At 49.2% G+C, this 14,367-nt stretch overlaps 5 protein-coding genes across 5 annotated transcripts; 2 read left to right on the top strand and 3 right to left on the bottom strand.

Annotated features, from left to right (window-relative positions):
- Positions 1-253: 253 nt before the first annotated feature.
- N7533_009810 (GH92 family glycosyl hydrolase) lies at positions 254-2,671 on the bottom strand (the record flags this gene model as incomplete). The annotated part of the gene is made up of 2 exons (XM_057106460.1): positions 254-848; positions 903-2,671. 2 exons carry the CDS (start codon positions 2,669-2,671, stop codon positions 254-256), a joined length of 2,364 nt encoding a protein of 787 aa, XP_056957909.1.
- A 706-nt stretch (positions 2,672-3,377) lies between these two features.
- sit2 (putative siderochrome-iron transporter) lies at positions 3,378-5,352 on the bottom strand (the record flags this gene model as incomplete). Its single annotated transcript, XM_057106459.1, has 2 exons — positions 3,378-4,932; positions 5,030-5,352. The coding sequence occupies 2 exons, from the start codon at positions 5,350-5,352 to the stop codon at positions 3,378-3,380; spliced, it is 1,878 nt and encodes a 625-aa protein (XP_056957908.1).
- A 4,502-nt stretch (positions 5,353-9,854) lies between these two features.
- On the top strand, positions 9,855-10,475 carry N7533_009808 (Glycoside hydrolase 18 protein; the record flags this gene model as incomplete). The annotated part of the gene is made up of 1 exon (XM_057106458.1): positions 9,855-10,475. One exon carries the CDS (start codon positions 9,855-9,857, stop codon positions 10,473-10,475), a length of 621 nt encoding a protein of 206 aa, XP_056957907.1.
- A 704-nt stretch (positions 10,476-11,179) lies between these two features.
- On the top strand, positions 11,180-12,526 carry N7533_009807 (uncharacterized protein; the record flags this gene model as incomplete). The annotated part of the gene is made up of 1 exon (XM_057106457.1): positions 11,180-12,526. One exon carries the CDS (start codon positions 11,180-11,182, stop codon positions 12,524-12,526), a length of 1,347 nt encoding a protein of 448 aa, XP_056957906.1.
- A 558-nt stretch (positions 12,527-13,084) lies between these two features.
- Positions 13,085-13,587, bottom strand: N7533_009806 (uncharacterized protein; the record flags this gene model as incomplete). Its single annotated transcript, XM_057106456.1, has 2 exons — positions 13,085-13,160; positions 13,217-13,587. The coding sequence occupies 2 exons, from the start codon at positions 13,585-13,587 to the stop codon at positions 13,085-13,087; spliced, it is 447 nt and encodes a 148-aa protein (XP_056957905.1).
- Positions 13,588-14,367: the final 780 nt, after the last annotated feature.

Below are 14,367 nucleotides of genomic sequence, written 5' to 3'. Positions count from 1 at the left end.
ACAGCCCTGAAAGCAGCGGACTGGATGAGACGAATACCTTCAAGTTCAAGTTCAATGAAGGCAACGTCACCCAATCGATGGAATGACGGGAGGTCACGTGTTGGGGCGAGACTTGGCTATTCCTGCCTGAGGCAACAAATATACTACTAAACACATACTAACTATAGTACTAATACCAATACTAATACTATCATGTTGAGTGTTTATTGCTAATTAGAATTGAAAGTGGGAGATTGATTCACCCTAATTCACCTCAAATATTATCCTGAACAACAGTATCACTCAAACTAGGAGGCAAATCGTCCTTCCGCGTCCCCCAATCACTCTCCGTCTCGCCAAGGGTCAATTCAAGCGTCATACCTTCTGTGAAAAACGCATGATCAATCCAGCTCTTAGAATAAGGTTTCCCATTCAGCTTCGCACTTTGAATAAAGATCTTCTTATAGCTCGAATCGAAGTTGACATTGCGGATTGTAGCTGTCTTGTTCGTCTCGGGATGTGTAATCTCAACCGCTTTGAAGAATGGCGGACTGATGAGGTAAACGCTTTGTCCAGGATTAGGGAATAGACCCATCATACTCCATGCCAGGAATGAGCCCATTGCACCGGAGTCATCGTTTCCGGGGAGGCCATTGTTTGTAGCGTTAAATGTGCGTGGGATGTAATTATGTGCCCGCCTGGTAGAAAGGGCTGGTCGGCCTGCATAGTGATATTCGTATACTGTTAAGAAGACGGGCTCGTTGCCGATATCTGCCAGTCCGGAATCATGGAAATAGTCCAGTCGCTTCACGAAAGACTCCGGGCCGCCGACAAGCTCGATCAGGTTCGCCATGTCGTGTGGTACGTAGCTGGATGATGTTAGTGCCAGAACCATCAGCGGTGAAATTCAGAATTAAACTCACAAGAGATATTCCCAAATACTGGACTCGAATGTTTCGGACGGATTTGATGTCAACGAGCACCACGATGCCAAGGCACTGCATGCGATAGGATCCTGGAAACCCCAAGTGCCGTTCATATACTTCGGTTGAAAGAATCCCTTGAAACCTGTATCTGTTCCATTTTCAAGGAAAGATGTCTGATCCTCCTTGTAGATATTCCGCCAATTCCCAGCACGGGAGAGATATTTCGTATGATCATCTTTCCCAATGCCCTTGCCCACAACAGACAAACAATAGTCATTGTAAGCATATTCGACCGTCCGCGAAATACTTCGCGAATTAGTCCCGAAACCAAGGTAATCGAAATCGAGAAACGGGATATAATTCAAACTTTTCCAGCTCTGAAGACCGCCCCGCCCTTCATAAGACCACTCAAGAGGCTCGTTCTCCGCATCATTGACCATGGCTTTATACGCCAGTCCCCAGTCAATACCGGTGATGTTCTTCACATAAGCATCCGCAAGAACGACATCAGCATTAGACCCGCCCTGCGTCCAGCCCTTGCACAAGGACATCCGACAGTCTGGCAACCAGCCCTCATGCTTGTACGTGTCAAGCAAACTGCGCACCATGCGCGACTGAGCCTGCGGATCAACGATCGTGAGGAAGGGGTGTTGGGCCCGAAACGCGTCCCAAAGACAATAGAAAGAGTCGAAATATGGCTCATCGCTTTCCCATAGCGGATTTTCACCAGTCATATCTTGCGGCGAGAGCATCGTTCGATAAATTCCACTCCAGAATGCACTTAGCATATCGTCGCTGACACCATTGCCGGGTATCACTTTAATAGGACTCAATTTCTCTCCCCAAGCTTTCTTCGCCTGGTCCCGGAGTTTATCAAAATCGCCCTCAATATTGGGGACTTCGGACTCGGCGTTCGAACAGGCTTGGTCGGTGCTGATGAAACTGACTCCAACACGAGCGGTAATCGCATCTCCCTCATCCGGTCGCTCAAAACTCATCCACCCACCAGCCTGGATGAAGAAGTTATTGAAGCCCCGCGTAACGAACAATTCCTTCGGCTCACTCCCCGCCCGATCATTCACCCAAACACCACCATCCTTAACCCGAGCTCCCTCAAAGTCAGCACAGAAATACGTCTGGTAGGATCCCGCGCCGAAACTAGGCAGGAAAGTCCCATTGCCCTTGATACGACCACTCTCCACATCAACGGAGATACTCGCATTTTGCCTTGACTGCCACAGATCCGTCAAATCAATCGAGATAACCGGATTGACCGAGGCCACCCCATCACCGGATGACGGGAAAGAAAACCTATAGACAGCCGTCCTCCTAGCAGCCGTCATATCAACCTTGAACCCATCGTTCAACTCGATGCCAAAGTACCCCGGCTCAGCCCGAACACTATCCAATTTATACCCGGTCTTCCTCCTTTCCTTCGTAAACCCACACTCCGCAACCCCACCCTCCCCGCCGTCACAAAGATGCGGAAATAAAGGGAAAACGCCAAGAGAAGGATTGCCTCCGGTGCCGGAATCATGCAGGGACGAGAATCCAGTGACGTTACTCCCGTCCGTCGAGAACCCGCCTGTGTTCTGGCCGTCGACGTCTGCGACTGGTTTGGCGAGGCCGTAGGGTAGACTTGCGCCGGCGAAGACGTTACCACCGGCTGTTGAGCCGATTAAAGGGTTTATGTGGTTGATGTCTGTTGCTGTGGCGTGGGTGATTGGGATTTGGAGAAGGAGGAGGGATAGCCAGCTCAGACTCATGAGGGGGGGTTTTTTTGGGTGGCATTGTTGGTGATACACTCGATTTCTATTCCCTTTTGCCCAGGCGACTTTCTGGAAAATGCTTTGAGGGGTTTGTTTTGGTCGTGGAATGATTGCACCCCCTTCCTTCCTTGGTTGCGTTCACCGCGTACGCAACTTGAAACCTGGAGGAGAGAGGATGGAAATATGCGGCAATTTGGACATTTATTTAATTACTCCGCGTTGCTTTCGGGATAGTTGCCGAGGAAGAGGTTTTGCGCGTGGACTGTTACACTGTTGGTTATCGCAGGGTGGTATTGTTGTTGAGATCGACGGGCGGATCTCCGGGCAGCGTTAGTGTCGATGCAGGGACCAACTCGACAATGCGGGGTTCAAGTTGGAATGAGATAATTCAATTGTATATTATTGGTATACATTCCAGTATTGATGGATTGGAGTTGCAAGTTAAAGATAGTAGATTCGAATGATTCATCGTAACAATAAATTTTGGCTCTGCTTCGAGCAGGGCTAATCGTGAAGTGCATGCATAAAATGGCTATGGTACATATGATATGGTATGGTATGAATAGGGGTATGAATAGTTGTGGAGATTTCTCCTCTTTTGGGTATTATGAGCTTTCCCCGGCTCAGTATGAAATCCTCTTTCGAAACATGGTCTCGTGATTTTGTTCAGATAGTTTTGAACAGCATCAGTGGCATAGATCCCTTAATTAAAGGCCATGACACCCTTGTTCTGCTTCTTGCCAACATCGTAGTTCTTCCAGATGGCGACACCGGGAATGAGCAGGACCAGAACACAGGTCGAGGCAATGCAGTTCATTCTCTGGGCGTAACTCCAAGCATAAACGGTGGCATTGCGCAAATCAGAGCCCACGGGGTATGCCATTTGAGTGGTAATACCCAGAGTGTAGATCTCCGTGGCATTGGCCTTGAGATTCTCAGGCAGCTTGCTAGCGAGAGCTTCAACGAAAACATTGTTGTAGATCGCAGCCGAGACAGCATAGCCAATGGCTCCACCGATGCTTGAGAACAGACCGATCAGCGCAAGCATCATCGGTGTGCCCTCGCGACCACCGCCAGCCATCACGGCCATGTCATTGCCAATCACGAGAGTACCACCGCCGAACGCAATAAAGATCTGACACATCACGATGTAACCGATACCATGCTCCGATCCACGGAAATAGATCATCAGGCCCGAGCCCAGAATCATCAGAGGCACGCCGAAAAAGAGAGTGATGTACTTGAAGCGTCTGGTATACCAGATGATAATACCTAGCAAGGGAGCCCAGAAGGTCGATCCAACATTATAAATTTGGAGCATATACCCAGCCATGGTGGAGTCCAGATTGTAAGTGAGAAGGATGAAGTTGTAGAAATACTGGTCCCAGAGGTAGAAGCTGAAGAAGGAGACGGCGGAGCAAATGCAAGCACCGAGAATGCTTGGGCGCTTGAGGAGCTCGTATCGGATGAAATGGGTGCGAGCGACCCATTTCTCCCAGGCCGCAAAGATGAAAAGGGTCAGGAAACCGACAATGACCATCGCAATGAATTTGGCTGACTTATACTCCGAGCGGCCATACTGGGCCAAACTGAAGGGTAGGAGGAAGATGACGAAGGCGGCCATCAGCAGGAAAGCACCAATGACATCAAACTCGTGGATGTAGTGGACGATGGCCTGTATCTTGGTACGACCAGTATTGCGGCGCTCCCAGACACCCACTTTGATCGCCTTGCGCTCGTAGAATTTGAATACCAGGGCCAGTGGTAGGAAGACAACGGGCTGGACAATGCAAAAGATGCCATAACCCCAGCGCCAACCAGAATTTTCGCGGATCGCGGTGGCGGCCAGAGGTCCAGTGAAGGCGGTGCAGATGAAGGGGGTGGACACAAAAGCAAAGGCAAAAGCTCGCGAACGCAGGCCAGAGGTATCGGCGACGAAGATATCCAGGATCAGATAGAGGCAGTAGTAACCGATCCAATAGATGACGTATCCGGCAGCAAAGGCGTTGGCGTTGTTGCAGGCGGACAGGATAATCATGCCAAGGGTATAGACAACTGTAGAGAAGATCAGAGCTTCTGCGCGACCCCAAAGCTGGAGGGTCTTGGCCAGAGGAAGCTTGAGGACACCGCCGATGATGGTGGAGAGAATGTATGAAGTGGAGACCTGCGGGGCGAGGGCAAAATCGGCGTAGACGAAGTTGATCAAGTTACCGCTGATGCTCGAGTGGAAGGCCAGCATGAAGAAGCAAAGCCAAATCCTAGGAAGAGAAGATAAGGTTAGCAGCTTGTCCGAGGTGAAATGCAAGCAAGCCAGCGTACGAAGTACACCGAATCGCATTGATGGAATGTACTCACCAAGCGTAGATACCAATGACTGCGGGACGACTCCAGACGAGAGCAGCAGCCTCGGCCTTTTGTTGACCGAGGCCAATCTTCGCATTGACATGGTCTGGGTTGTTCTCTCGCTCCTTCTCGTCGTCGAGGACACCATTCACGCCGAAGGACGACTCGGAGCCGGTCTCATAAGATGGAGGAGCAGCTTCACCTCTTTCAGCGCCTGCTTCAACGAACTGAGGATGCTTGATTTCGGAAGACTCGTTGATGTTGTCGGTATCAGCAATAGAGCGACTAAGGCGCGCATTGTCATTGCGGCCATGGAACATATCGAAGACACCCATGATGAGGGGATAGGTGTGAACGATGTGAAACACCGAGGGGAGAAAGGTAAGGGACTTCAGCAGAAGAACCCCGGTTACCAGCTGAGGGGAGGGATAGAACTAGACAGTGAAGCCAAAGAGCGGATGAGTCGGAGTATTTGAGAGGAAAGAAGAGGGCATGCGATTTTTTCTACCTTTTTTCCGGATCAGCTCGGGGCTCGCAACGGAGGAGCCGACCATCAAAGTCAAAGTGGTGCATGGGGGTGGGTGAAAGTGTGGGACTATACCATGGGACATGCACCATCAGATAAAATGGCCGTGCTTGTACCTCGAAGGAAAAGCAATCAGATGGGATCCACTTGGATGGGTTGACCAATCACGGGATCAGCCACATGACGAGTGACTAATTTGATTGGTGAAGATTATATAAGCTCCTCTCGATATGGTTAAGCGCACCTTCCTAGTCCGGTGCCACCAGAAAAAAGTGGAAAGTGGAAAGTGCGACCCTGCCTCTGTCTGTTTGCAGTCGGCAGTCACTGATGGTCACTGACACTTTCCACGGTGGGATGTCAATGATGCTCCTCTCCGCTTCTTCCACTTCTTCGTCATCTACACTTCTCGATTTTATATCATATCCCCATTGTTGCTCTGGTTTCTTCACTGCAATTTTAAACGCAAATTAACTATGCAAGGCTCCCACTTTTATGCCGATCGAAATGCCCGACCACCCAGCTGGTTCAATCAGTGCAACCCAGCCTATCCACTTTACTCTACACCTCAATCCATGGTCTTGTGAGAACTATTCCTGCTCCTCATCGGCTCCCTGACCAAAACATGCTCTGGGTCCGACGCCACTATTTCTTATCTGATGGCAATTGGAACCTGGGATGCCTAGACTTCCCGTTGTTCGCCTAACTCCCCCGTTCGGCCCAGGTCCGTGGGTGAATTTGAGACTAGCGGGCGCCTCGACCACCATCCAACAAGAAAAAAGCTAGGGGTGCTCAATGCTTAACCCCCCTCAGCATCACTGTCATCGATTTGGCGCGTTTTCCGCCCCTGCCATAAGATTCACCTAGCTATATGCACGGGCTGCCCATGGGATACCATGCTCATCTCGGGGAGTATTCATGTCCATGGTTTCTTGTGCCTATGCTAGACCTGCAAATTATACCGCACACTAGGTACATCGCTGTGTGTACACTACGAGATGTGCAAGGCCCAAGTATGTGTAGCCTAGCCTGCTACACCACCTTGTCTTGATAACCAGTTTTGGATTTCCACGTTCAGCCACCGCCGCTCACTTCCGTCCGGGCTTGCTAGCCTTGGGGCCTTGTCCGCCCAGTTGTTGGTCCCATCTCGCCACAATGGAAGCTTCAGGGGCTTACGCGGATTCATTTCCTTGGCGCTATTGGCTAATTGCCCACTGAGAAAATTTCAGCTCCCAAAGCTAAGGTAATGGTGAAAAGGGCTGGAAGTTAATCAATGATCCCCATCTAATCTGATTTGATTGTGATGACTCGTCCATGGTCGCCACAATATCCGCTTTTAGTGATTCTGTTTTGGCCAATAATTGTGGATCTACACCGGTCTAGCCGATTTCTAGGGTTGTTTCCTTGTTCTGTCGAGCCGCCTATCGCCGACCGACGATGCTGTGGATTCCCATGTTCCATTCCTTATTATATCTTGGCATCGATTGTCCAGTCGGCTATCCCGGCCGATACTACGGAGTAGACATCGGGACATCGGGAAGCCGGGCAACTGCCGCTGCAGAAGATCCATCTGTAGGATCTGCCATCCTCACGCAACATTAGATCACCAGAAAGGTGGCGCTGCCCAGCTTTGAAAACATGGGAGCCCACGTGGTCTAGGGAAAAGATTGATGGCCAGCCGTTGACTCTTCCCACACCATGTAGGCAACCTTGATTTTCACTCGACCTCGAGTTCGGATTTTCAATGGTTCCGTCCCGCGCGTCGGCTATCGCGAACCTCTTCATCGCAATGTCTCTTCTTTCGGCCCCGAGGCGGGGATGCATTCAAACCTTCCACGGATGTCTCCGGTAGCAGCCTTGCACACGTAGTTCTCACAGAAAATTACCTATCTGCCACCGGCTTCATCCGCGCTGGGTGGCGTGTCGCGCGTGAACCGGTGGTAAACACCCGCTAAATTGCTCTCAGCTCTGCGTAGATCAATCGCGGTTCGATCTGATTTGCGAAGAGACCTGGCTGGACATTCAGAGCACACCACACAGCTCTAGAAACCTAGTCTACCTGAGACATCTTTGATAGTGGGTCGCACCCACTATACGATGGCCGCATTTTAGCGTTTCGATGGCTCGCTTCACGTCAAAGCTCCCGACTGGCCGAGCCTGAGTCTAACTGGAATTTTTCTTGCAATGGGGCCACTGATGTGGCGTGTAATGTGGCGTCTAGAATTATTTGAGACTGTGTAAGCAATTTCCCTGTTCATGCAGGTGCGTTGCATCAGGCGTCCATCCTTGCCGACAATTTTCAATTGTGTGACATGGAAAGGAACATAGGCAAGATCCCGTTGTCGACACTATCATGTAAATTATCTGGATGCCCGATGTCACCTTGAAGTCCTCTTGTGCACACCATGAAAGCAAACCCTGCTTAGTGTCGTAGTATCTAGGCAAACACCGCAGACCCAATTAATTGTTTCTTCGCGAATTTTTTCTTCTTCGAGACTCCCTGTTTCTATTTACATACTGACATTGGGTGGGACATATTTCCAGACATACCTTAAGACTGCAGCGCTTTTTGCAAATACATAGTATTCTAAGAGTCATTATGATCTTTTCGTATTCACAATAATGTACCACCTAGGTAATCTTGGTGTGACGTTCAATGATCGTCCTGTAATGTTATTTCCAAAATTTTCGAATTGTTTTCAGATCATTATCTAGATGAGATGCGATGCTTTGTAAAGAATTTTGGAAAATTCTTATGACAATTAAAGGGCGTGCCCAGGTGCTATTACTACTTACTATGTATACTATTCCCGATTAAGTCTAACGTGTACGCTGCGAGTCTATCTTGTAGCGCTGCCGTCCTCTCTTCTTAGCCTCTCCATGTTTATTTTTGCGCATCAAATGCACCTATTTCACAATAGCAGGCCAGTACCCTTCTCGCATATCCCAAGTTCCTGATAGCCCACGCGTGTTGCATATTTTGGACCAACCAGGTTTCATTGTGTTCAAAAATGCACACAATCGACCTTAAAAAGAAGAGAAGATTTGGGCTTGGTCTATCGTATGTATTTCTTCTTTTTCGAAGCGTAAGAAGCGCCTCATGGTACGTAGATGCAGGTTTTAATTTATCCTGCAGGCAACTAAACAGTACTATTTCAAGTGATCATCGTTGTTTCATGCCACCTCTCGTTGTAGACCCCTTAGTGAAACGAAATTGCAGATTCATTGTGGATCGTACTAGTTATAGCACAGACTTAGTTAACTATCGGAACATGTACTCCTACCTAGGTAGACGAGTGGCTTTTCAAAAGTGAAGCCAGTCCTCGCATAGCATATTGGTCTTCGCAAAGCTACCAGTTGCCTCTGGTATATTCGTTGGAACTTGAAACTTACTAGTAGCAAATGGCCCCAAATCCCTCTAACTTTTGTGACTGCCGTGGGTGCTCGCTAGTCCTGTCTAGTTTCTAAACTTCCATCCTATTTTCTTATGCCAGTGCCTTCTTTTTGAAGACTCGTGACTGTGGAGACTTAGGAACAGGAGAACGTAAGAAGATAACACAAATGGAATATGCATGTATTGACTGCTACTTGAGTATTAATTTTGTTTCACAAATCTTTCTATCCAATTCGTCAATTGGCTAAGGTGAAGCACATCCATGATATGACTGTGAAGAGCCTTCAGCTAAGGAGAGCGCTACGGTAATTCGGCAAATTCATGATTTGATCAACTTGAAGCAATTCTCAGATGGCAAAAGAGCGTGTCCATAGACTCCAGTCACATAAACTAACAAGGAGGAAGAGTATAATCCTGGTTATAAAGAAAACCGGATTCGGGGTGCGTACCCCACCCACAACCCACGACTCGTTCTTTGCAGCGAATCCTAGAGACGCGGTTCATTCCCCGCCCCAATTTAGGGGCAGAGTGCGAACACTAATCTCCACTTACGAAATGGTTCGAATGAGGCGGAGGCTTAGCCTTCCTTCTAGGCTAAACGAGAGGATGCCATAGGCCATGTCTCACTCTGTTTGTCAGGGGAAACGATCTCAGGCCCCGCGCTTTTCCTTAATAGGGTTGGAGGCTTAAAATTCATGCGGGCACTCCATAAGCCATGCCATTTTCCAGGGACGAGTGGCCCATTGATGACTCTAGAGCAGAAGCGCCTATATCTTGAGGGTGTTTTCCCTTTCCCGGTTCTTTCTGGTTTCTTTTTCTCACGCTGATCCTCAATCAAACCCCACACTTCCACTCAGCCCTACGGATCGATATCACGTCAAATTTGTCACTGATCAACATTCAATCATTCACTCGCCACGATGCGCGTCCAAACTCTCGCAACTGCTCTCCCCCTGCTGATGCTCGCGTCCAGCGTCGCAGCTGTGGACTGTTCAACCCACAGCTTCACCACCTGCGCCGACAAGATCGTTCACTGGTTCGACCCCGACACCGGCGAAATCTGCGATCCCCTAGACTGTGGCGGTGGTCGTGCTCCCCCGAAGACCGACGTCCCCGGATGTCCCCAGTACACGGGCACTGAGACCGCAGCCACAAGCAAGTCATATCTTTCTTGCTGGACCCCCTCGGCCAGCGCCACCCCCACGACCGAGAGCACTGCTAAAACCACTACTGAGTCCACTTCCACCTCCAACAGTCCTGATGTTGTTACTTCGACTTCGGTCGCCAGCGTCACTTCTCCCACTACTGTTGTCGTGACTTCCACCGCTACTGGAAACCAAACCAGTGAGGCTGCTACCAGCCCTTCGACTACTCCAGCGGCTTCTCTTTCCTCGAGCCAAAGTGCCTCTGGCAGTGGAAGTGGAAGTGGAAGCAGCTCTGCTTCAGCTCAAGCAACAACGACTTTTAACGCCGCTGGTGCGTTGACTGGGTCGCTTGCCGCTGCTGCTGGCGTTGCTCTCGGTGCGATCGCTTTCGTCTAAATGGTCTTTGACGGCAAATATATTCCCTCCATTTGATGTCTCATTCCAAATTCTGTATATAATAGCCATGATATCATCAATTAATCTGTTGCTTGAATCAAGTTGATCAGTTTCGAAATCAGCACCCGTGGACCCTGGTGTGAAAATGTGTATAGATCTACTTTTTGACCTGGTTCTAGATTGGAAATTGATTCTATTTTCAATTGTTTTTTATTTTCATAAATGTCCCAGCTAAAAGTTTCTTTCATCCATGCAATTCTATAGCCTCTATAGCCTCTTGGGTACCAGACTTTCATGGCTGAGGAAGAATGGGCGCGCACTGGTTGCCAAATCGGTAATAGCGCAGTATCATAAGCCTCTTTTTCTGTGGCTGTGTGCATCATTTGTGGGGGCCAAAGGTCTTGGTCCCAGATTCCTCGTTTACCTCTTAATCTTCAGCTATATCCCTTCCAAGGCCCCTCTTCCTTCTTCAAAAATAAAATACCCATCTCTTCCATATTCAAGGATCCCCTAGGTGTTGTGTGTGCATTCGGTAATTGTCTCCGGCGCCATTGGAAGCTTATTTGGAGAAAAGGCCACCCCAAGAATAGTTTACCCCTCCAATTCACACCGACCGCATTTGAGGGGCAAGCGGTGACGAATCTCACACAGCTTCAAGGCCCCTGACAGAAAATATTCAGGTGGTCCTGTTTTAAAATCACAACATGTCGGACAAAAAGCCAAGCGGTAATCCCTTTGAGGACCTGGATCGAAATTACGCCGAGCAGGAGATAGAGAATGGGGGTCTTCCACCATATTCAAGTGCGACACCCAACTCTTCGTCCGACGCTCCACGGGTTCAAGATTCTAAGGACTCTAAGAGGAACCAGCAAGAAATCTACGATGCGCCGGAAGTAGTGCCTCAGGTTGATCGCGAAACGCTACCTGAGGTAGTACCAATCGAGGAGAACCTGCCCGAGGTCCGTGTCTCGCAAAATGCCTCTTATTACAATCAAAACAACAACTTCGGTCCTCCTCCAAATGGGCAAGGGTATCCTCCAGCAGATGGGAAAGGATACGCTCCACCTAACGGGCCCGGATATCCTCAAGCAGGCGGACCTGGATATCCTCAAATAGGCGGACCCGGCTATCCTCCTCCAAGTGGGCAGGGTTATCCTCCAGCAGATGGCAGTGGATACTATCCAGCGGGCGGACCCGCCTACCCTCCCACATACGGGCAAGAGTACTCTCAAACAAACAGCCCAGGATATTCGCCAATGCCAATGCCAAATCCTCAAGACAGAACAATTGCCATTCCAGCCATCGACGCCTCACCAGGGTCACCTTTACTTCGAGCCTACGTGCCGATGTTAACCAAATACAACCTCCCCCAGGAATCTTTCTTCAGATTCCTCGACTCACTAAACGATGTGATCGCAACCAACCCACCAATGCAAGTCCTCGATGTCACCGGCGGCATCCTAAAGTCCGTTCCAATCCTCTTTCCTCTGCACTGGATCGGATCCGCATTCAGCGGACTAGCGAACATAAGCGAGCAAAGCAAGTCCAAGTCGCGATCAGACTCAGCCCTCAAACAAGCAAACAAAGAGATCTTCGGACCCCGCGGTCTAAAAGCCGAACTCGCGAACCTCGACGCACTCGCCTACATTGCGAAAATCCCCATTCTCGACTCACAAGGCAAGATCGATAAGAACTCGACTCTTGCTCGGCAGTTGGCTGATATGTCTCGCGCGTATCGGAGGCGGAGGAATGACAGCGACGCTAAAGATCAGGATCAGAAACATGGGCATCAGTTGGAGCTGCAGCAGCAAAGGCTTCATGCTCTTCAACCGTGGATTCAGGATCTTCAGCTTGATATCAAGCCGGCGGCTAAGACGAGGTTGACGCGCCTTAATTCTGCGCTGAAGAAATATAATGGCGATGATAATCGGAGGCAGGATAGGTCGGAGGATGGGGATGAGCAGGACCGGTTCCGAAAATGTCTTTGGTTGGTGATTCGAGAGGAGATTGGTGGTAATGGGGGACAGTCGCAAGCTGGGCCATCGAAGTGATGCGCTTGCAGCCCTTTTCGTGCCCAGGTGCATGAGATTTGTATATATTAGCTACATTACATTACAATGGTAATAGTCTGATTCAAAGGCATATTAGCACCTGCGGGCAACTCAACAACTTAGAGAGACCGGTTATTCGAGTCATCGCTCTAAAAAAAAAAGAAATGCTGCATTACCACCTGGGCAGATTTTAGTTTGAAGGACTCGGAAGCAGGTAGTAGTAATACAATTCGAATGCCGTTTGATTGAGCCGGACTGGAAATGCATGGTTAAGGTCTACTTTTCATGTATATCTGGACAGCACAGAAACCACAAGCTCGTTTTCCATCCGAGAAACGGCGAGTGGGTGATGACGCGGTGATTACTAGTACGGTAGGCCCATCGCCCTGTTCAAGCATAAACTTCTCAAGTCTCTCTGGAATTCTCGCGGGAGACCCTTGTAGTAATGGGCTCGGTGTTCTATTGCAGAACGTAGCTATCGGGTATTAAATTGTTGAAAACAAAGAAACGAAACGCTGGGGAGATCGGATCGAGCCAGCAGGTGAATGCTGAGCCAAATTAAGCAGAGGCTTGATAGTAAAGGCCTTCCCCAGAGCCATCAGTCATAAACTCATCTATCATGAATGCGACGATCCTAACCAATATGTTAGCATATCTCCTCTATGCCCGTCAAAGTTGTGGACTACATACGACTCAGTTGTGCGTTCGCCACGGTATAGTTCACGCGACTCGAGGCCACGGAAAACCTCCATTTTAGGATAATAGGTGACACCCATATCTCGGCAAAACTCTGCGTCTTCCAGGCAGTTCACCTTGGCCAGAGGAACGTTGTTCTCTTTCAGCTCCGTGGCTGCTTCTTCGTACTTTGGGGCCAACCGACGGCAGTGGGAACACGACGGCGAGTAGAAGTTGACCAGAACCAAGTCATGCTCTTCTATGAAATTATGGAATGTCGCTTTCGTCAAAGATACGGTATTCGACTCTATGGGCTCGGTATGTCTAGCAAACGCGACCGTTGCGGCTCCGAGGAGCCCGAGAAGATACGCAGAAGACGGTCGCATAATGGCGTAGGGTTCGGAAAATAGGAGAGACTAGAGTACTATCATAGGTCAGAGCTGCGATATGCGAACGAAAAAACCTGGAGTTATGCGAGATAGTGGGGGAAGCAGGCAGACCTACCAGGGCTTTCGCGAAGAGATGCGGGGAGGATGAGAATTGGAAGGACGAGGTCGGAGTCGGAGTTTTGGCCCCAGCGAAACAGCGCCACCAAAGAAACTTGGTTAACTTTCCAAGGTTTGGTTTGCTTTTGGTTTGACTGATTCTGCCAGTTGTTTCTTTCCGCCTGCTTCTCTTCCCCTTAAACGCATTCCCTGCGGTTTATGAAGATGAAAATGAGCTGGCTTTTACTGGAGTCGAGGAGTGCCCTCCAGGGCTCTCATAATCAAAATCAAAAATAAGGTCACTGCATTTCCTACAAGACATCTGCCCTTTGGATCTTCCAAGCACATTGATGGTGACGCTATTAGGGATTGCATGACCCCTCCATCTTATGGAGTGGTTTCTGACCCCGGCAAAACATCGAGTTCATTAGTATAGTGTCATGCAAAACAAATGATGCGTCGAATCACCCGGGCATCAAAGCTGTAATAAAAGGAGCCTTCCTGGGCCCACATGGAATCTGGACCCCGCTGTGGTGGATAATGGTCGGGGTCCAAGTTCTCCACGTTCTGTGCTACAACATAGACACCCTAGAGGCTAGTTGGATCGAATGGGATTCGATATTGGCTAGAAAGTACAAATTACGGAGTACAGACTGAAATAACCAGTCTATTCTGAGAAAC

The sequence above is a fragment of the Penicillium manginii genome, assembly GCF_028828005.1.
Source record: "Penicillium manginii strain IBT 31320 chromosome Unknown utg000006l:1.0-4164085.0:1.0-4166146.0, whole genome shotgun sequence".
Classification (NCBI taxonomy): Eukaryota; Fungi; Ascomycota; class Eurotiomycetes; order Eurotiales; family Aspergillaceae; genus Penicillium; species Penicillium manginii.
This window is presented reverse-complemented; position numbering and strand designations above follow the sequence as displayed.